Below are 22,550 nucleotides of genomic sequence, written 5' to 3'. Positions count from 1 at the left end.
GAATCTTTCTAATTTTACATTAGTGATCTCCTCGGGAGGTATAAGTAGGGGGAAGCAATACATTCGATACCTCATCCAGAAACGCAACCTCTCTAAACCTGAACAGTAAGCTACACCGCGATGCAGAGCGCTTCTCTTGCAGAGTCTGCCACTTGAGTTTGCTAAACATCTCCGTAACGCTATCACGCTAACTAAATAACCCTGTGACGAAACGCCCCGCTCTTCTTTGGATCTTATCTATCTCCTCCGTCAACCCGATCTGGTACAGATCCCACACTGATGAGCAATACTCAAGTATAGGTCGAACGAGTGTTTTGTAAGCCACCTCCTTTGTTGATGGACTACATTTTCTAAAGACTCTCCCAATGAATCTCAACCTGGCACCCACCTTACAAAGAATTAATTTTATATGATCATTCCACTTCATATCGTTCCGTACGCATACTCCCAGATATTTTACAGAAGTAACTGCTACCAGTGTTTGTTCCGCTATCATATGATCATGCAATAAAGGATCCTTCTTTCTATGTATTCGCAATACATTACATTTGTCTATGTTAAGGGTCAGTTGCCACTCCCTGCACCAAGTGCCTATCCGCTGCAGATCTTCCTGCATTTCGCTACAATTTCCTAATGCTGCAACTTCTCTGTATACTACAGCATTATCCGCGAAAAGCCGCATGGAACTTCCGACACGATCTACTAGGTCATTTATATATATTGTGAAAAGCAATGGTCCCATAACACTCCCCTGTTGCACGCCAGAGGTTACTTTAGCGTCTGTAGACGTCTCTCCATTGAGATCAATATGCTGTGTTCTGTTTACTAAAAACTCTTCACTCCAGCCACACAGCTGGTCTGATATTCCGTAGGCTCTTACTTTGCTTATCAGGCGACAGTGCGGAACTGTATAGAACGCCTTCCGGAAGTCAAGGAAAATAGCATCTACCTGGGAGCCTGTATCTAATGGGTCTCATGAACAAATAATGCGAGTTGGGTCTCACACGATCGCTGTTTCCGGAATCCATTTTGATTCCTACAGAGTAGATTCTGGGTTTCCAGGAACCAGATGATACGCGAGCAAAAAACATGTTCTAAAATTCTACAACAGATCGACGTCAGAGATATAGGTCTATAGTTTTGCGCATCTGCTCGACGACCCTTCTTGAAGACTGGGACTACCTGTGCTCTTTTCCAATCATTTGGAACCTTCCGTTCCTCTAGATACTTGCGGTACATGGCTGTTAGACGGAGTGCAAGTGCTTTCGGGTACTCTGTGTAGAATCTAATTGGTATCCCGTCAGGTCCAGTGGACTTTCCTCTGTTGAGTGATTCCAGTTGCTTTTCTATTCCTTGGACACTTATTTCGATGTCAACCATTATTTCGTTTGTGCGAGGATTTAGAGAAGGAACTGCAGTGCGGTCTTCCTCTGTGAAACAGCTTTGGAAAAAGGTGTTTAGTATTTCAGCTTTACGCTGAAGCACCTAGAACTGCTCGGCCCCAACGGCCGGCTATTATGACGATAGTTTCCCCCTATGTAGGTTGTAGCAAAACAAAACATTTTCTCGTTCGGAGGAGAAAGTTCTTGATTTAAATTTCGTGAGAAGATCCCGCCACAACAAGAAAAGCCTTTGTTTTAATGATGTCAACCCCAAATCCTGTATCATGTCCGTACCACTCTCCCCTATATAGTGCAAAACGTGTTACCCTTCCTTGAACTTTCTCGATGTACTATGTTAATCCTATCTGGTAAGGATCCCACACAACGCAGCAGTACTCCATAAGACGACGGAAAAGCGTAGTGTAGGTAGTCTCTTGAATAGATCCGTTGCCACGTGGGGTAGCCGTGCGGTCTAGGGGGGGCCTTGCCACGGTTCGCGTGGCTGCCCCCGTCGGAGGTTTGAGTCCTCCCTCGGACATGGCTGTGTGTCTTGTCCTTAGCGTAAGTTAGTTTAAGTTGGATTAAGTAGTGTGTAAGCCAAGGAACCGATGACCTCAGCAGTTTGGTCCCATAGGAACTTACCACAAATTTCAGGTAGATCCATTACATATTCGAAGTGTTTATGCCCATAAAACGCAGTCTTTGGTTCACCTTCTCCATAAAATTGGTTCAAATGGTTCAAATGGCTCTAAGCACTACGGGACTTAACTGCTGAGGTCATCATTCCCCTAGAACTTACAACTACTTAAACCTAACAAACCTAAGGACATCACACACATCCATTCCCGAGGCAGGATTCGAACCTGAGACCGCAGCGGCCGCGCGGTTCCAGACTGAACCACCTAGAACCGCTCGGCCACACCGGCCGGCCCCACAACATTCTCAATGTGTTCTTTACAAATGAGGTTGCTCATAATTGCAATTCCTAGGTATTTAATTGAATTTACGGCCTTTACATTTGATCGGTTAATCGTGTAACCGAAGATTAATGAATTCATTTTAACACTCACGTGTGTGACCCCAAAATTTTCATTATTTAGGTTTAATTGACAATTTTAACATCACACTAATATATTATCAAAATCGTTTTGCAATTTGTTTTGATCTTCTGATGACCTTACTAATCGATAAACGACAGCATCGTCTACAAACGGCCTAAGACGGCTGCTCATATTCTCTGGTAGTAAGGAACAGCAGAGGACCTATAACACTACCTTGGGGAACGGCAGAAATCCCTTCAGTTTTACTCAGTGACATTTACAGTCAATTAATGCGAACTGTGGCCTCTGACAGGAAATCACGAATCCAAACGCATAACTCAGACAATATTGCAAAAGCAAGCAATTTGATTACAAACCACTTGTGGGGTACGGTGTCAAAACATTCCTGGAAATATGAAACCAATTTTAAATCCCTTGTTGATAGCACTCAGCACTGCATGAGAGTAAAGAGCTAATTTTGATTAACAAAAACGATGTTTTTTAAATACGTGATGACTATGTGTCAATAGTTCGTTCTCTTCTAGTTTCCGGCCGCAGTGGCCGAGCGGTTATAGGCACTACAGTCTGGAACCGCACGACCGCTACGGTCGCAGGTTCGAATCTTGCCTCGGGCATGGATGTGTGTGATGTCCTTAAGTTAGTTAGGTTTAAGTAGTTCTAAGTTCTAGGGGACTGATGACCTCAGCAGTTAAGTCCCATAGTGCTCATAGCCATTTGAACCATTTTTTCTTCCAGGTAATTCATAGTCTTCGAAGACAACTAGTTCTAAGTTACTCACGTTGGCAGCTGTTCTTCATTTGAACAATGGAATACTTCCTTCATCCTGTCTGGTGAAGGAATTTTAGTACTTCTGTTTTAACAGCACTGTCATCCATAGTATTTGCATTACTATCGCGCAGAGAAGCATTGATTGTGTCTTACCGCTAGAATACTTTACATATGACCAGAATGTCTCGATTTTCTGCCAGGTTTCGAGACAAAATTCCGTTTTGGAAATTATTTTACGCATCTATCATTTGAAGTCCGCCCTAAATTACGAGCTTCTGTAAAAGATCACTAATCTTGGAGTTTTTGAGTTCGTTTAAATTTGACATGCTTTTTTCGTTGTTTCTGCAACAGTGTTCTGACCTGTTTTGTGAGCCATGGAGGATCAGCTCAGTCGATTATTAATTTATTTGGTATAAATCTCTCAATTGCTGTAGTTACTATTTCTTTGAATTCAAGCCACACCTGGTCTACATTTACATTGTTAATTTGGAAAGACTGGAGATTGTCCCTCAGGGAAGCGTTAGGGAACTTTTATGAGCATTTTTCAATAATATATATATATATATATTATTTTCTGAGTATTTTGAGTTGCAGTACTCAGTTTCGCTACAACACTGTGTTCACTTATCCCTGTATACGTTTTGATGCTCGTTCTTAGCTCAGATTAATTGTTGCTCAGAAGTCACGAGTGTTTTCATAAATGTTTACTATTCGAGTGGGCTCATGAACTAATTGCTCGAAATAATTTTCGGAGAATGCATTTAGCACAATTTCAGTTGATATTTTATGCGTACCTAAGGATTTTCACTGACATATCTAGGGTAAATTGAAGTCACAACGAACTATAATTGCATGCACTGGGTAGGTGTTTGAAATTAGACTCAAGTTTTCCTTGAACCTCTCAGCAGTTGTATCATCTGAGTTGGGAAGTCGGTAAAAAGGTCCAATTATTATTTTATTCCTGCTGCCAAGAATGACCTCTACCCATACTAACTCGCAGGAACTATCTAATTCCCTTTCGCTACAAGATAAACTACTTATAACAGTAACAAACACGCCACTGCCAACTGTATTCAGCTTATCCTTTCTGAACACCGTTAGGTCCTCCGCAAAAATTTCGTTTGTTCTTATTTCCGGCTTTAGCCAACTTTCAGTGGATACACTTTGAGCTTCAATGCTTTCTGTTGGCGCTTGGAGCTCTGGTACTTTCCCAGCACAGCTACGAAAACTGACAACTGTTATACCGATGATTCCTATATTTATATACTTACGTGTTTGACCTGCACCCTTTTGGACTGAACCCCTTTCTGTGAATCATCGAGGATCTCTAACATGAAAATTAGTCCAATCCAGACCACACAGCCCTTACTATCATTATACTACGTATAATGGACTCTGGCCTATTTAGCAGATCCCGAAACCCAGGCACTATATGGCACATCTCGGAGAATATGCGGCCTACGCGGTCGCAGAACCATCTGAGCCTCTGATTCAGATATTCCACTTCGCTGTGTACCAGAGGTGCGCAATCGATCCTATCGACTATGCTGCAAACGGTGAGCTCTGCTTTCATCTCACAAGCAAGACTTGCAGCCGCTCGAAACCAGAGGAAATGTCTTCCAATTCAGAGCGACACACATCATTGGTACCGACGTGAGCCACCACCTGCAGTTGGCTGCCCCGTGTGCTCTTCATTTCATCCAAAAGGACCCGTTCCACTTCTGGACTGACTCTACGCAGTATGCACACATTATGCACATTGGCTTTCCTTCCGTCCTTAGAAACCATGTCCCTAAGGGGCCCCACAGTGCGCCTAACATTGGAGCTCCCAACTACCAATAATCCCACCCTCTGTGACTGCCCACACGTTGCAGGCTGAGAGGTTTCCTCTGGAACAGGAGAAGCGACTGCATCTGGCTAAGGGACAGCGTCACTCACAGACAGCATCTGGAACCTCTTTGCCTGACTGATCAAGAGGTCTCACGTTTGGCTCCCCGGTTGTCTTCAAATTAAACTGCCAAAGCACACAAGCGAGACTAATTAATTCGCTCCTCGTTGGGAACTTGTAACATGTCACTAAATAGGTTTACTTTCCGATACAAACGGAAACGCTAGAACTGTGTCCAGTAAATATTAAATTAACACACAGAAATTCATTAAGTAAACTACCAAAGCACGCATGTGAAACTACCTCTTAACATTTTGCAACGAGTACCTTCAGGACAGTTGATATGAGCCAAGAGCTCTTTGTTTATTTGCTTCAGCTGAATGCTTGTGCCAGAGTAATTGTAGTGTTCAAATAGTGTGTTCTTTAAGAACTATTGAGACCCAGAAACTCAATGTAATTATTGTGAATGTATGTATGTATGTATTTATGTACGTATAAACGTCTGATGATGAGCAGAACATGTTCGAAACGTGTTGTATTATGTTAGATTAAACATAAAACCAATAAAAGTGACTGGTAGCAAAAATTACAAATAAATAATTAAAGTGGCCTATATTTTAGGTGTACTGTACTATAACCGGTCTCAGTACGACCACCTTGGGTTCAATTTTTAACTGGTCGGAAAGTGATGTAACCAGTCTGACATTTCAGTTTTATTAAGCACTTGAATTAACTCTGTGATGAGAGAAACAGATTTTATGTTTTTGGTGGAGTAATACATGCGCAATGAGGGACATGATTCATAAATGGGACAGTAATGATGACTGCGGAGGTCACTATTCTCTTTTATTTACTACAGTATTTCTTCCCGTAGTGGATCTGTATGTGCTTGCTGGTCGTAGCGGCTGAGATGAGAGTTAGCTGAGAGTTCTGATAAGAGATGAAAGGGAAAGTTATGCTGCTCCCAAATCATGTTCGGTACCAGGGCTATAGTATGGCATTTGCAGGTTGCCGTTTCGTTCTGCTAGCACAGGTGGGCGTTGAACAAGGGCCATTTGAGAGGATTAACATTCCGGTGACTTGGGAGCGCCAAGTAGGTGCATCCTTCTTCCAGTCTATAGTACATTCTAGCGCCCAACTTTTATTAAAATCACGTCCAACAACTGTACACGTCCACAGACGAGGTGGCAAGGTGGGAGGGGTGACATGACGTCAGACTATGAGGCAGCTAGCGCCTCTGGGCTGCCCAGCATCATAAGATTTGTGCATACTTTGGAAAGTGCGTGACACCATAGTTAAGGGACAACTTTGTAGACTGCCGCCCCCTTACTGATACCGATAGTTAGGAACCATCCACGTGAGGTTCTGATGCGAAAATCAGGCCACATTCTGATTGGGTAGAGTTCGCAAATTTTAGAAACAGAGTTCTTCTATTCGATAGATTTCACTGCTTTTCGAAGCAGCAGTCTCCCACCCCTTTCATAACCTAATAAAAATCATACCATTAATTAGAGGAACAATAAAATTCTGAATAACAGGTGAGTAATCTTGGAGACGTGAGCTCTCATTGATTGTGATTGCTCAAATCCTTCAGACTGGCCTACGCGTCATTCTGGCATCATTGCTATAGAAGGTATAGTGGAGAGCAACTTTCAGCGACATTTGGATTTTGAGATTCGTTCAGATTTACTCTTTGGTGTCGCAGATTGGGACTATGTTTGGTGCTTCGGCTTTAAGATTTAGAGTCGTTCGGCACTCATGACTCGAAATTGATTCATTTACGGGCTTGGGCATTAGCAAGTTGTGGAACGACTGTCTGTAGTCCATCACCTGCTGCTGTGCCAACTCTCCGTTCATCTCGTCAAAATGATTGTAAGTTCACCAGCAATGAGGCGAGTCAGCAACACTGGTGTGGAATAGGCGCGTTTTTACGCTTCACGTAACTAGAGACTTAGATCAATCACGATTAGTGAATTGATACCCTGACTAAGAATTTGCTGTTTGTTTTTTATGCATGTTTGTTCCCTTCTCGAGTGGATACTCGGTACAGGTCACTGGCACGATATACAGGGTGTTACAAAACGATACCGGCCACGTTCGAGGTCTTGCATGTTGTGTCGTGAGAAAGAAATTGAGGATGCGAACACATATCCAGAAACTTCATCAAACAATGCTACAGAGAACAGAAATTAAAGGCCCCTCTGACTGCCACTAGGACACACCTTCGGCAGAAAAAGTGGCTTCGTGCACTGACGGAACAGGGACATCGTGTAATGCTGTTTGTTATTCTGCAATTTGCGACTGATTGTCTCGATCGGCAGTGGGGAAGATGGAGCTAGATGCTGCACAGATAGGCCTTCTCTGCTATGAACGCGATGCTCTGTTTCCTCGGTGGATAACGGTTTCCGACACAGATTTCATCTGCGGTTTCTTTTTCTCCTGTTTGTCCAAAAGCACTGGAGATATTAGAGGGTTCCAGGAGAAAAATAAACTACAGATGGAAACCTGCATCTGAAAGAGTCATCACTTAGGTAATGGAGGAAGGTCTGTCTACGCAGCGCCGGCCTCTGTGGGCGACCGGTTCTTGGCGCTTCAGCCTGGATCGACGCCACCGCTACGGTAGCAGCTTTGAATCCTGCCTCGGGCATGGATGTGTGTGATGTCCATAGGCTAGTTAGGTTTAAGTAGTTCTAAGTTCTAAGGGACTGATGACCTCAGGTGTTAAGTCCCATAGTGCTCAGAGCCATTTGAACCATATTTTGTTCAAATGGTTCAAATGGCTATGAGCACTATGGGACTTTACATCTGAGGTCATCAGTCCCCTAGAACTTAGAACTACTTAAACCTAACTAACCTAAGGATGACACACATCCATGCCCGAGGCAGGATTCGAACCTGCGACCGTAGCAGTCGCGCGGTTCCGGACTGAAGCGCCTAGAACCGCTCGACCACCGCGGTCGGCCCCATTTTTTGTCTACGCAGCGGCTAGCCCCATCTTCTCCACTGCCGATCGTGGCAGCCAGACGTTGTCATGAACAACAAACAACATTATGAGACATTCTGCTATGACCTGTCAGTGTACAAAGTTTCGTTAGCTGCAGAGGGGGTGGCCTAGCGGCAGGCGCTGACGTCTATAAATTGGATGTTCCTGGATGCTGGTTCCTATCCTAAAATTGTTCCTTACGAAAAGCTTTTCAACCCCTTGAAGTTTCTCGGTATCGTTTTGTAACGCACTGTATAAATGTACAGTCTTAACCTCTGTGGCGTCTTGTATGACGAGAAGGCAAAGACATGCTTACAGTGATCTGAGTTGTTGAAGGTGTGCCGCATTTGGATTTCGTGCCTATAGGCACCACCAGACTTTGTAAGGTACTGCGAGACACTCATAAAATTGAAATCACGAATTTGAATACTTCGACCACAAATAGGCCACCCTAAACTTTAGTATGACAGTGCCAGACCACACACGAGAGCTGTTATATACGCAACAATGCAGCGCCTTAGGATCACTGTCATCAAATGTTATCCATGTGTCCCGTTTTTTTTCTTACGTTTTGATGTCATGAATCATTTCACTTTAGATTGATTTTGTTGGTTACTTCCAAATGTTTTAAGATTCCACATATATATGACTCACATCTTACAGGTATTGGGAAAGAACACCACAACATTCAGGATCCAAATAAAGAGTATCTGACAAATGAAAACCCCCCAATCTGACATAAAACGAATCGGGGGATGAGAAGTTGCTGCATGTCATAATCTTTTCTGATTATATTCTTGTGTACAGATCTAGTTTCTAGCCCTTTAGGAAACGAATGAATGTCTACCACTTTACACCACAACAGAAGCATATAGCAAGGGACAGGTTGTAAATACTGCCAGGTCGTTTGAAAAATACATAGCACAATTTCTATATAATATTTGTATAGCCGGTATTAACAATTTTTCTCCTGTTTTGTACATGTATAAATAAAGATGTAGACAGACAGAGACAGAGAATAATTTCTAACCTCCTCTTGTTCTTGATGACAGAAAGGTGTTCCTTCACACGAGACAATTCCCATGTGTTCTTTTTTACATTATTAGATAAAATTTCAAAACGAAAAATTACGCCACAACTGTAGATAGCAGTAGGAGGAGGTGGTGGTGGTGGTGGTGGTGGTTAGTGTTTAACGTCCCGTCGACAATGAGGTCATTAGAGACGGAGCGCAAGCTCAGGTTAGGGAAGGATTGGGAAGGAAATCGGCCGTGCCCCCTTCAAAGGAAACATCCCGGCATTTGCCTGAAACGATTTAGAGAAATCAGGGGCAACCTAAATCAGGATGGCTGGAGAGTAGGAGGTGGTCACAGTACTTACAGAAAATGAGATTGTTTTCAGTGCATTACAAAGATTCGCATTAAAATGACAAGTTATCTATAGTAAAATGAAATGATCGTATTGCACTGGTTGGAAGAAATCCCCACCTGAGGATGTTCGGCTGCCGAGTTGTAAGTCTTTTTAGTTGACGCCACATTGGGCGACTTACGTGTCCATGATTTTTACCGAGAGGAGAAAATCCACAACCCGGCCAGAAAAGTAACTCGGGCCCGCTACATAGTAGTCAGACAAGCCGACCACTCAGTTAAGTTGGTGGGCTGTTCTTTAGAATGTAACATAGCTGTAGTATATTTGATTGAATAATGCACTGTGGTAATTGTTAAACATGACAGGTCTCATAGTTATGTGCGTCTGCTGATCATGACTTTGAAAAGTGTTTATTCAGAAATGGGAGGAAATCAGTGAATAAAAGCAAAAAATTACCCTAAAACTGTAAATATCAGTTGGAGGGTTCATACGCTGAAGTACTTAAAGAAAATGCCATGACGATATTAAATTTTGTAATTGTAACAATATGACGACGTGCTCGTTTGAATTTTCGCCATCTTTATTCATACACTGAAATTTCAAAGTGTCTTACGTAATTTTGGATCATAAATTAAGATAATATATACAGCCAGTCTTAAGTAGGATAACTCTGCTGCTGGCAGTTCCTGATCTTCTTACAGTGGTGCACAGAACTCGAATGGTGAGACCCCATGAAATTGAGCAAGAGAGAACAGCGAGAAGTTAGAGGGACTTGGTTTTCTAGCCAGCTGTAAGTCATATCATTGGCTTGGATCAATGGGAGGAGGGTGACATAAAAATTACCACTTGAAGTAGTACATTGGACGGGTGATCTTCGTTTTCCCGTATTTTTATGTCATGTTACTGCCCTACGGGCTTCTACAACGGAAGGATGACTTCTTTTTGGCATCTGCTATGTATCCAGTTACAACATCACAAATTTGCTACACACAATTGCCGTAGAAGTTCTGGCAAGTATTAGGTTACACGTGAACTTGAATTTGGTGCTTCAAAGTACCCTGCTCCACTGCTCAAGTGTTATGAATTTCCTCATCTCCTCTAATTCCTAGAGTTACTTGGAACTTTGGGGTAAGGTCTTATGGGACAACACTGCTGAGGTCATCGGTCCCTAAGAGTACGCACTACTTAATTTAACTTAAACTAACTTACGCTAAGGACAAACAGACACACACACACACACACACACACACACACACACACACACACACAAACACACACCCATGCCCTAGGGAGGACTCGAACCTCCGACGGGAGGAACCCCCCGGACCGTGACAAGACGCTTCAAAGAGCGCGGTTATCCCGCGCGCGCGGGAGCATGTACTCAGCACAGACAGTGCTCTGGAACATCCATGCCACATTTTCTACAACCTCTATGGAGGAACGTGATAATGTGATGTGTACATGTGAATCTGGTAATTCTGGGCTGGGTATTACCTAATACAGCAGCCAAAGAGGCCTGGACATTGCCAATAATGGTACAATGTTTTCTTTCTTAAGTCCCTCTACGTTCAGTGACCTTTCTGTTTTGAAAAGGGCACTGCACATTAAAAGGAAGATTGACTGTAACTGAGAAATAATAAGTTGTTGTTGGTAAGTCGACCACCCGACCAAAGCGTAATCCCTGTTACAGAGACAGATTTCATGCTATATATACGCCTCCATATCGGAAATTCTTCCTCTTCGAGTCACAGTGGACTCATTAGCGTGCAGTGCTTGTGACGTATCCTTGTCAGTGCACCACATTTGAGGCGATTGTATTTCATTTGTTGACAAGAGGGCAACCCCTCAACTGCATGTGCGCGTGTCTTCTATCTTAGATGAGGACTAGACGAGTGTAGCACTGATTTTCTTGGTTTACACGAATATACTTAAAATAAAGGGCCGATCGTTTTCTTGGAATAGGATTAAATATCTCGCTTCGCTTTTTAATAGCAGTGGTCTCTCAGCCACAAGCATTTACAAAATCGTTTTTATTCTTTTTATTCCATTATTTCATTTAAAACTTTTATCATTGGCTTAATGTTGAATGCCTAAACAATGAGGATGTGAGTTTGCTCCAAGCATATATAAATTGCCTGAAAAAGAAGAGGGGAAGAGGAAACGAAATGAAACTTCACAGGATGAAAGGATATGTGATATTCTTTTAGTGACAGCATAATCGAGTAAAATATAAAAAAATCGAGTATAAAATCACATATCAGTATGTCATAGCACCCCCTCTGCCCTGCACGCATGCAATGATTAAGTTGTAATTGATCCTCGTTAACCTGGATACTGGCACTTGAACAGAGTTGACGTCCGAAACGGCCCTACACATGTTCCACTGGGAACGATCGGGGGATGTCGGTGGCCACGGCAGATCCTCGGAATCACAAATCAAATGGTTCAAATGGCTCTGAGCACTATGGGACTTAACTTTAGTTTTCACAGAACCAACACAGTTCAAAAAATGGTTCAAATGGCTCTGAGCACTAGGGGACACCTGAGGTCATCAGTCCCCTAGAACTTCGAACTACTTAAACCTAACTAACCTAAGGACACCACACACATCCATGCCAGAGGCAGGATTCGAACATGCGACCGTAGTGGTCGCGCGGTTCCAGACTGTAGCGCCTAGAACCGCTTGGTCACACCGGCCGGCTCGGAATCACACGAACAGTTCTTGAAGACATGTTTCATGTGTGTACAAGAGCTGTCCGGTTGAAAAATTTCTCTGTTACATGACAGAAAACACATGATAACGCAAGCTGTTCGTGACGTGCAGTTGTGACGTCAGGGTTCCCTCAGTTCCTACCAGCCGTGATCTGAAGTCATACCTGATGGCTCCCCACACAATGACGCCATAGGTAACACCTCACTGCCTCGTTTGGAAGAACGAGACCTCTCCTCAGGCCACCGTCATACTCGCCAATGATGATCTTACGAGGTAGCGCAGAACTTTGGTTCATCGCTGAACACAGTACGATGTCATTCATCAGTAGTCCGTGGTTCTAAGTCATGGTACCACTCCAAACACAGCCTTCTGTGTTGTGGTGTTAACAGGAATCACCGCACGTGAACTCCCTAGTCTGGCTGCTGCTGATATTCAACCAGTGGTACAGGCTGACACAATGCGTTGCAAGGAGTCCATTACTTGTTCTGGGATGGGAGGACAGATGTGTAGCGGTAACTATGTGCTTGATGCAATATACTGAGATCCTCCCTTGTGATGCCCTTATGTTCCCAAGAAGTCCAGCACTGAGCCACGGTCGCATTCAAATGCCACATTAATCTTGATGCTGCACGATTCTACCACACGACAAATGAAAACCCACGATCAGGCCCCTTTTATACTCAATGATGTTCTCATAACGTTGTCTCATACGAGTACGTGGCATCTCCATATCATTGTCAGTGATCAGTCAACATCTGACGCAGCTCACGCCCCGTATATGTGTATATTTCAGGCCAAGTAACAATACTAAAAATGAGCAACAAAAGTTCACTCTGGTGACCGTTATACCAGTCACAAAAAAATTGCAATTCGGCTGTATACATGGTGGTGAGAAGCAGTCTGAAAAGCTTTTAAGAGTGTTGCAGGGAAGGCTATGCCGAGAAATAACTGTTAAGAAAAAATTCGGTTCTTTCCCCTGTTTCTGAGTTAATTAGATTTGAAATAATCCAATCAGGGCCCTGTGCACGCTAATTCAAATGGATCGCCAGGTACAGTTAGTGTAAGTTGTTCTCATTGTGTAGATGATAGCCGCTTGAATGTCCGCGCACAACCGCCTGATTGAGTAACTTCAATGTTATTAACTCGGAAACGGAACAACATATAGAACTTTTTCTTAATTGTTGTTTTTCAGGACAAGCTGACCTGCAACTCCATTACAAGCTCTCCAGACCTTTCCTGACCACCACAGATATACAGGATGTTTCAGAAGTGATGGTTAGTATTCAGGGATATGACATGAATGATCATTCGAAACAAAAATTCAAGTAAACAGGGGGTCTAAAACACATACCTTAAGAGCTATGAGCAACTCTTGATCTTCGATACTGGTAAACAAATCTCTTCTACTGCAGGCCTTGCTTTCCATACTTCGGAAAGTGGTAGTGTGGTGTCACAGCCAGACACCACACTTGCTAGGTGGTAGCTTTTAAATCGGCCGCGGTCCGTTAGTATACGTCGGACCCGCGTGACGCCACTATCGGTGATTGCAGACCGAGCGCCGCCACACGGCAGGTCTAGAGAGACTTCCTAGCACTCGCCCCAGTTGTACAGCCGACTTTGCTAGCGATGGTTCACTGACAAATTACGCTCTCATTTGCCGAGACGATAGTTAGCATAGCCTTCAGCTACGTCATTTGCTACGACCTTGCAAGGTGCCATTATCATTTGCTATTTATCTTGTGATGCATGTACCGTCAGACCGATGTTCACCAATTATGGATTAAAGTTAAGTATTCCAGAAGCTACGTACCTTTTTTGCTAGTATAATTACTTTACCTGTTCCAGACCTCACGCCAGCCCGCGTGAGCTTAAACGCGTGCCTTTCGGCTACCTCCTAGTGGCTTGGCTGTCTTGCCAAGTCACAACAGGTAGTATGGCCCAAAACAAGAAAAAGATATCCAGTAAGCATGTGCTCTAAAATGCGTACGTTAAGAGATAGGAGCACTTGTTCATCTTCGCTACTGCAATACACAGCTATTCTAATGAACAAATGCTCATAACTTTCAAGGTATGCATTTTGCAGCACATGCCCCCCGGCCATTTTTTCTTCTTTTGGACCATACTACAACTTCCCAAAATAGGGAAAGCAAAGAGCTTGCAGTAGAAGAGATTTGTTTCATGGTATTGGAGATCAATAATTGCTCACAGCTCTTAAGGTATACGTTTTAGAGCCCTCGTTTACTTTTTTTTTTCGAATAATCATTCCTGTCATATCTCTGAACATTGTCTGAATATTGGCCATCACTTTTGAAATACGAACCCAAAGGTTTAATTGTGGTCAGCCAACAATAATTTTTAACCTTTTTACCTTACTGCTGGCTCATTTACTGAAAATTATTTTATACTGTGCTTACTAGTGCGGTTTTAACGTATGGTTAAGAGAGGCTTTATTCTTTTTTCAGCTTCCTCGTCCACGAAAAATATTTATGGATGATAACAACCTAAATGTTGAACGCCTTAATACCAAACATCAGTAAAAAACAACAAACCTTACTATCCTCCAATAAGACCACTGACTGGTAGTGGCTTTCCTATGGTGTCGCAACTAGACGAATATCACCTGCTAGACACGACGTCGAAGCGCCATGTGCACACAGAATTTATGGTTGATTACCAAGGCACACTGACAGTTCCTTGCTATTATAAGTGGATGATCTTTGGCTCGATGTAGTGAAAGATCTCAACCGATGTATAAATCGTTTATATTATTTTCTCATAAGCCAGAGCAGTGCTCGGTCATCAACGCCAGTAAGGCGGAGAACCTCATCATACGTGTAGCTTGTATCAACTTTTCTCTGCAGTTCACCATTCCTATATTTGCCGATAGTGCGGAAGACGATATCGTTGCTGCTGTAAATATCCGCACTCTCTAGGTAATGTACTGAGCTAGCCACTTTTCTTTATTCCATTTGTTTCTAGTATGTTGACATTTCTTATATTTCTTGACATTGTGCTTGTATTACCTTACAGAAAACTCCTTTTATAGTAATTTCTCTTCTATTTACAGTCGATACAAGTAGTATTACCGAGCGAGGTGGCGCAGTGGTTAGCACACTGGACTCGCATTCGGGAGGACGACGGTTCAATCCCGTCTCCGGCCATCCTGATTTAGGTTTTCCGTGATTTCCCTAAATCGTTTCAGGCGAATGCCGAGATGGTTCCTTTGAATGGGCACGGCCGATTTCCTTCCCAATCCTTCCCTAACCCGAGCTTGCGCTCCGTCTCTAATGACCTCGTTGTCGACGGGACGTTAAACACTAACCACCACCAACCACCACCAAGTAGTATTTCTAGACCAACTCTATGTTGCTTTGGCTCTTGTAAGCAGAATATAATTCAAGGTCAGTTACAGAACAATGTTTTTGTTTCCTGAAGACAGAATATCGTTAAGAACATAATTCCTCATGGTGTCACATCAGTTTGTTTAGCATTAGTCATAAACAAACACTCCTTCACTTCACTTGGCCAAAAATTGTGCGCTACTCTTTACACACACTAAGCAGTAGCTGCTACTTCGCTAAGCAATGTATTCCCCACATCATTAGCAAACGGAAAATTATATTGTTGAACCAAGATTAACCTCCTTTATGAAATAATTCATAAAATTGTCTTTACAGGGACCGCCAGCGTCAAATTTGTGGTGTCGTCCGACGAACAGGGTACCAAAGCAAGATTTCAATCTCACAACGAAACCACAAGAGAGTACAGTCGCTCCATTTTGCACCGACGAATGAGAAATGCCGGCGTAGCCACGCCTCCTACAGCTTCGCTGTTCCACCACAATCCACAAACGATGGTCTGATTATGGCCGAGCAGAGAAATGCTCGCCCCCGGTTTAGTCACCGATCAAACAGACAGCATCGTCGTAAAAACGGCACAAGTGTATTAAATGCATAGGGAGAACTTAAATGAGAACATTATGTGAGTTATAATTCACACGAAGGGTCTTGTAAAATTGCTTTGTCAACTGATACTTTAATAGTCAGAGACAGTTATAAATACTCCTAACATCCTGTGGAAATGGGTTCTAAAAAGTTAAGTAAATCCTCATATGTACATTGTAATAAAGTGAACTAATGTTTTGTATGTTTTGGTTCCACTCAGTCTCCCCCTCGATCAAACCAAAGAATCCACCTTTTAACTGGAGAGTTTATTCTTGTCTGGCACAAAAACTTTCATTCGTGAGCCAGGGCTAATGTATCTCTCATCTTGCTTCATTGAACTAAGGCTGCTTCCATTCAGAGAATTCCTGACCCGCCAAACAAGTGGGTTGTAAATACCAACCGCCGTCCTCATTTAATCCTCACCCCATTCCTGATTCAGATTAGAGATCTCTGGAGATAATGGTAAAAAGCTAGAGAGGAAACAGAATCACAAATGCACATTAGTTTTCACAGAACCAACACACTTCAAAAAATGGTTCAAATGGCTCTGAGCACTAGGGGACATCTGAGGTCATCAGTCCCGTAGAACTTAGAACTACTTAAACCTAACTAACCTAAGGACATCACACACATCCATGCCTTAGGCAGGATTCGAACCTTCGACCGTAGCGGCCGCGCAACACAGTTCACTGCCATGGCAATAAGCTTATCCACGTTCGAGTCTCAGACAAAATGGTTTCTTCGCCTTATTCCAAGAGATACAACCTAACGTAAGTTTTCCACAGAGACATAATGTACACTCCTGGAAATGGAAAAAAGAACACATTGACACCGGTGTGTCAGACCCACCATACTTGCTCCGGACACTGCGAGAGGGCTGTACAAGCAATGATCACACGCACGGCACAGCGGACACACCAGGAACCGCGGTGTTGGCCGTCGAATGGCGCTAGCTGCGCAGCATTTGTGCACCGCCGCCGTCAGTGTCAGCCAGTTTGCCGTGGCATACGGAGCTCCATCGCAGTCTTTAACACTGGTAGCATGCCGCGACAGCGTGGGCGTGAACCGTATGTGCAGTTGACGGACTTTGAGCGAGGGCGTATAGTGGGCATGCGGGAGGCCGGGTGGACGTACCGCCGAATTGCTCAACACGTGGGGCGTGAGGTCTCCACAGTACATCGATGTTGTCGCCAGTGGTCGGCGGAAGGTGCACGTGCCCGTCGACCTGGGACCGGACCGCAGCGACGCACGGATGCACGCCAAGACCGTAGGATCCTACGCAGTGCCGTAGGGGACCGCACCGCCACTTCCCAGAAAATTAGGGACACTGTTGCTCCTGGGGTATCGGCGAGGACCATTCGCAACCGTCTCCATGAAGCTGGGCTACGGTCCCGCACACCGTTAGGCCGTCTTCCGCTCACGCCCCAACATCGTGCAGCCCGCCTCCAGTGGTGTCGCGACAGGCGTGAATGGAGGGACGAATGGAGACGTGTCGTCTTCAGCGATGAGAGTCGCTTCTGCCTTGGTGCCAATGATGGTCGTATGCGTGTTTGGCGCCGTGCAGGTGAGCACCACAATCAGGACTGCATACGACCGAGGCACACAGGGCCAACACCCGGCATCATGGAGTGGGGAGCGATCTTCTACACTGGCCATACACCACTGGTGATCGTCGAGGGGACACTGAATAGTGCACGGTACATCCAAACCGTCATCGAACCCATCGTTCTAGCATTCCTAGACCGGCAAGGGAACTTGCTGTTCCAACAGGACAATGCACGTCCGCATGTATCCCGTGCCACCCAACGTGCTCTAGAAGGTGTAAGTCAACTACCCTGGCCAGCAAGATCACCGGATCTGTCCCCCATTGAGCATGTTTGGGACTGGATGAAGCGTCGTCTCACGCGGTTTGCACGTCCAGCACGAACGCTGGTCCAACTGAGGCGCCAGGTGGAAATGGCATGGCAAGCCGTTCCACAGGACTACATCCAGCATCTCTACGATCGTCTCCATGGGAGAATAGCAGCCTGCATTGCTGCGAAAGGTGGATATACACTGTACTAGTGCCGACATTGTGCATGCTCTGTTGCCTGTGTCTATGTGCCTGTGGTTCTGTCAGTGTGATCATGTGATGTATCTGACCCCAGGAATGTGTCAATAAAGTTTCCCCTTCCTGGGACAATGAATTCACGGTGTTCTTATTTCAATTTCCAGGAATGTATATTTATCTTCAGGGAATGTAAGACGTTTGTAAATTTCTTGTTAGAACCTAGAGCATTCCTTGCCAAATGTTAATGTTTAACCTTCAAGAATCCTCTTGCAGCATCAATTCGTGAACGCTTTTGCGCTTTTCATAGATGATTATACTCAGCTTAGGGAAATTTGTCCTTCGTTAGTAACTATTATGGGAATGTAGTAATAAACTCTTAGGACGCAGTATTTCACAAGGTGTATAAACGGTGACTGAATTGGGGGGGGGGGGGGGCGTTGAGCAGCGGTGTGAGAGCAACATGTGCCCCCTGGATCGTCCCACTTAGAGAGCATCTCAAAGAGTTAATCACAAATGTGCCACTGCTTTGTCATGCATGTAGCACATTCCCCAAAGAAGCACGATAACATATTAGACCTTCTGGTGACAAACAGACCCGAACTATTTGAAACAGTTAACGCGGAACAGGGAATCAGCGATCATTAAGCGGTTACTGCATCGATGATTTCAGCCGTAAATAGAAATATTGAAAAAGGTAGGAAGATTTTTCTGTTTAGCAAACAGATTTCAGAGTACCTGAAGGCTTAACACAAAAGTTTTCTCAAGTACAGATAGTGTTGAGGATCAGTGGGCAAAGTTCAAAACCATCGTACAATATGTGTTAGGTGATTATGTGCCAAGCAAGGTCGCAAGAGGTGGAAAAGAGCCACCGTGGTACAACAACCGAGTTGGAAAACTGCTGCGGAAGCAAAGGGAACTTCACAGCAAACATAAACATAGTCAAAGCCATGCAGACAAACTAAAATTACGTGAAGCGAAATGTAGTGTGAGGAGAGCTATGCGAGAGGCATTCAATGAATTCGAAAGTAAAGTTCTATGTACTGACTTGGCAGATAATTCTAAGAAATTTTGGTCTTAAGTCAAATCGGTAGGTGGATCAAAACAAAATGTCCAGACACTCTGTGACCAAAATGGTACTGAAACAGAGTATGACAGACTAAAGACCGAAATACTAAATGTCTCTTTCCAAAGCTGTTTCACAGAGGAAGACTGCACTGTAGTTCCTTCTCTAGATAGTCGCACTGATGACAAAATGGTAGATATCTAAATAGACGACAGAGGGATAGAGAAACAATTAAAATCGCTCAAAAGAGGAAAGGCCGCTGGACCTGATGGGACACCAGTTCGATTTTACATAGAGCACGCGAAGGAACTTGTCCCCCTTCTTGCAGCGGTGTACCGTAGGTCTCTAGAAGAGCGTAGCGTTCCAAAGGATTGGAAAAGGTCAGAGGTCATCCCCGTTTTCAAGAAGGGACGTCGAACAGATGTGCAGAACTATAGACGTATATCTCTAACGTCTATCAGTTGTAGAATTTGGAACGCGTATTATGTTCGAGAATAATGACTTTTCTGGAGACTAGAAATCTACTCTGTAGGAATCAGCATGGGTTTCGAAAAAGACGATCGTGTGAAACCCGGCTCGCGCTTTTCGTCCACGAGACTCAGTGGGCCATAGACACGGGTCCCCTGGTAGATGCCGCGTTTCTTGACTTCCGCAAGGCGTTCGATACAGTTCCCCACAGTCGTTTAATGAACAAAGTAAGAGCATATGGACTATCACACCAATTGTGTGATTGGATTGAAGAGGTCATAGATAACAGAACGCAGCATGTCATTCTCAATGGAGAGAAGTCTTCCGAAGTAACAGTGATTTCAGATGTGCCGCAGGGGAGTGTCGTAGGACCGTTGCTATTCACAATATACATAAATGACCTTGTGGATGACATCAGAAGTTCACTGAGGCTTTTTGCGGATGGTGCTGTGGTATATCGAGAGTTTGTAACAATGGAAAATTGTACTGAAATGCAGGAGGATCTGCAGCGAATTGACGCATGGTGCAGGGAATGGCAATTAAATCTTAATGTAGACAAGTGTAATGTGTTGCGAATACATAGAAAGAAATATCCCTTATCATTTAGCTACAATATAGCAGGTCAGCAACTGGAAGCACTTAATTCCATAAATTATCTGGGAGTACGCATTAGGAGTGATTTAAAATGGAATGATCATATAAAGTTGATCGTCGGTAAAGCAGATGCCAGACTGAGATTCATTGGAAGAGTCCTAAGGAAATGCAATCCGAAAACAAAGGAAGTAGGTTACAGTACGCTTGTTCGCCCACTGCTTGAATACTGCTCAGCAGTGTGGCATCCGTACCAGATAGGGTTGATAGAAGAGATAGAGAAGATCCAACGGAGAGCAGCGCGCTTCGTTACAGGATCATTTAGTAATCGCGAAAGCGTTACGGAGACGATAGATAAACTCCAATGGAAGACTCTGCAGGAGAGACGCTCAGCAGATCGGTACGGGCTTTTGTTGAAGTTTTGAGAACATACCTTCACCGAGGAGTCAAGCTGTATATTGCTCCCTCCTACGTATATCTCGCGAAGAGACCATGAGGATAAAATCAAAGAGATTAGAGACCACACAGAGGCATACCGACAATCCTTCTTTCCACGAACAATACGAGACTGGAATAGAAGGGAGAACCGATAGAGGTACCCAAGGTACCCTCCGCCACACACCGTCAGGTGGCTTGCGGAGTATGGATGTAGATGTAGATGTAGAAGAAGAACATTTTCAAGGAACACTGGAAAATCCCGCCACACTTCGAAGGTAGTCCTGTCCATAAAGTTTTCTTGAAAGAAAGTTAGTCTCTATGGGGTGATAACCTTGTATCCCTAACAACACATTCGTGTTGCTGATGTGATGAATCAGAAACAGCATGTATGTTTACTTGAGATCTGTGGGAAATTAGATGGGTACTTCAGTCAGAGGTTTATGTTTTTATTATTGGAAACATACGTGTCTGTTTTCGCTATTAATGTGATACACTCTGTACAAAGCTGCTCAGATTCCATTTTCACTGGTGCCTCCTACACTGAACAGGTGCCGGCCTCATTAAGAGTAGACGTTGTCGCAATGTGACTTACGTGTGGACATTAGTGGTGGAGAAGATGAGACAGGGTGTCGCCAGCAGGGCGCTGGCTGCCCATACAGCCAGCAACGCCAGCAACGCCCTCCGGCGGGTCATGCGGTGCTGCAGTGGCCGCACGATCGCCATGTATCTGCAACAGAAGAAGTACGCACTGCAATCACCAGATTATCTTTGGATATAGTAGGAGCTGCACAGTCGCTACACACCTGCAACACATTGTAATACACTGACCAGACAGGGTGGGTAAAAAATGATTCAAATGGCTCTGAGCAAAAAAAAATGGTTCAAATGGCTCTGAGCACTATGGGACTCAACCACTGTGGTCATCAGTCCCCTAGAACTTAGAACTACTTAAAAAAAATGGTTCAAATGGCTCTGAGCACTATGGGACTTAACAGCTATGGTCATCAGTCCCCTAGAGCTTAGAACTACTTAAACCTAACTAACCTAAGGACAGCACACAACACCCAGCCATCACGAGGCAGAGAAAATCCCTGACCCCGCCGGGAATCGAACCCGGGAACCCGGGCGTGGGAAGCGAGAACGCTACCGCACGACCACGAGATGCGGGCCACAGGGTGGGTAGCCTGCCGCATGGAGACACTAGTGATCAAGTGACAAATCCACAAATAGGTGTACAGTTTCGAGTCACAGGCGATAGGACGCCACACGGCCTTTCCCCAACCTCTATTTAACACCCAAATAGGTACCCGACCAATCGAGTACCCGATTCCATATTGTGAGGCTGAAGTAAAATCAGACCGTTTGCAGGCGCAGAGGCACTTTTTGCAGGCACAGATGATAACTGGACAATACCACAGGTCAGTAGAAGTCAACATTTAATGGACGAGACGCAACTTGCTAAGTGAGGCAATATCTTCCAGGAATAACATTCTTAGCAGCTAAATGTGGTATTCCTGCTGCGAAAATTGTGGTTAGTACACAAAAGTCCAATTTAGAATTTTGTCGTAAAATAATCTTATTCGGTAGAACAAGAACATGACCTGGTCAACTGAGTGAGTGTCCATGCTTAGAGAGAGATCTCTTCATAATGCTAAGCATTCGGCTGCACCGCCAGCAGCCTATCATTTGCCTGGTAAATGACTTGCACAACAGCACTCCCATCAAAGTTGGCCTGCCAGTGCCATTTATGTATTAGGAACCACAGCATACACAGCATGAGAGGTATATGACTGGACATTCTGACTAGAAATTCGCTGATATCAGGAAAATCTCTTT

General features: G+C 44.1%; 1 protein-coding gene across 1 annotated transcript in view; it reads right to left on the bottom strand.

Annotated features, from left to right (window-relative positions):
- Positions 1–22,550, bottom strand: part of LOC124556033 (tachykinin-like peptides receptor 86C) — a 264,028-nt gene that overhangs the window by 158,764 nt on the left and 82,714 nt on the right. Inside the window, exon 2 of the mRNA XM_047130068.1 lies at positions 21,307–21,441. Coding sequence (XP_046986024.1) covers positions 21,307–21,441 — 135 coding nt within the window. The remainder of the gene's footprint in view (positions 1–21,306; positions 21,442–22,550) is intronic.

The sequence above is a fragment of the Schistocerca americana genome, chromosome X (assembly GCF_021461395.2).
Source record: "Schistocerca americana isolate TAMUIC-IGC-003095 chromosome X, iqSchAmer2.1, whole genome shotgun sequence".
NCBI lineage: Eukaryota > Metazoa > Arthropoda > Insecta > Orthoptera > Acrididae > Schistocerca > Schistocerca americana.
Note: the sequence above shows the minus strand (reverse complement) of the source record. Positions and strands in the feature narration are given on the sequence as shown.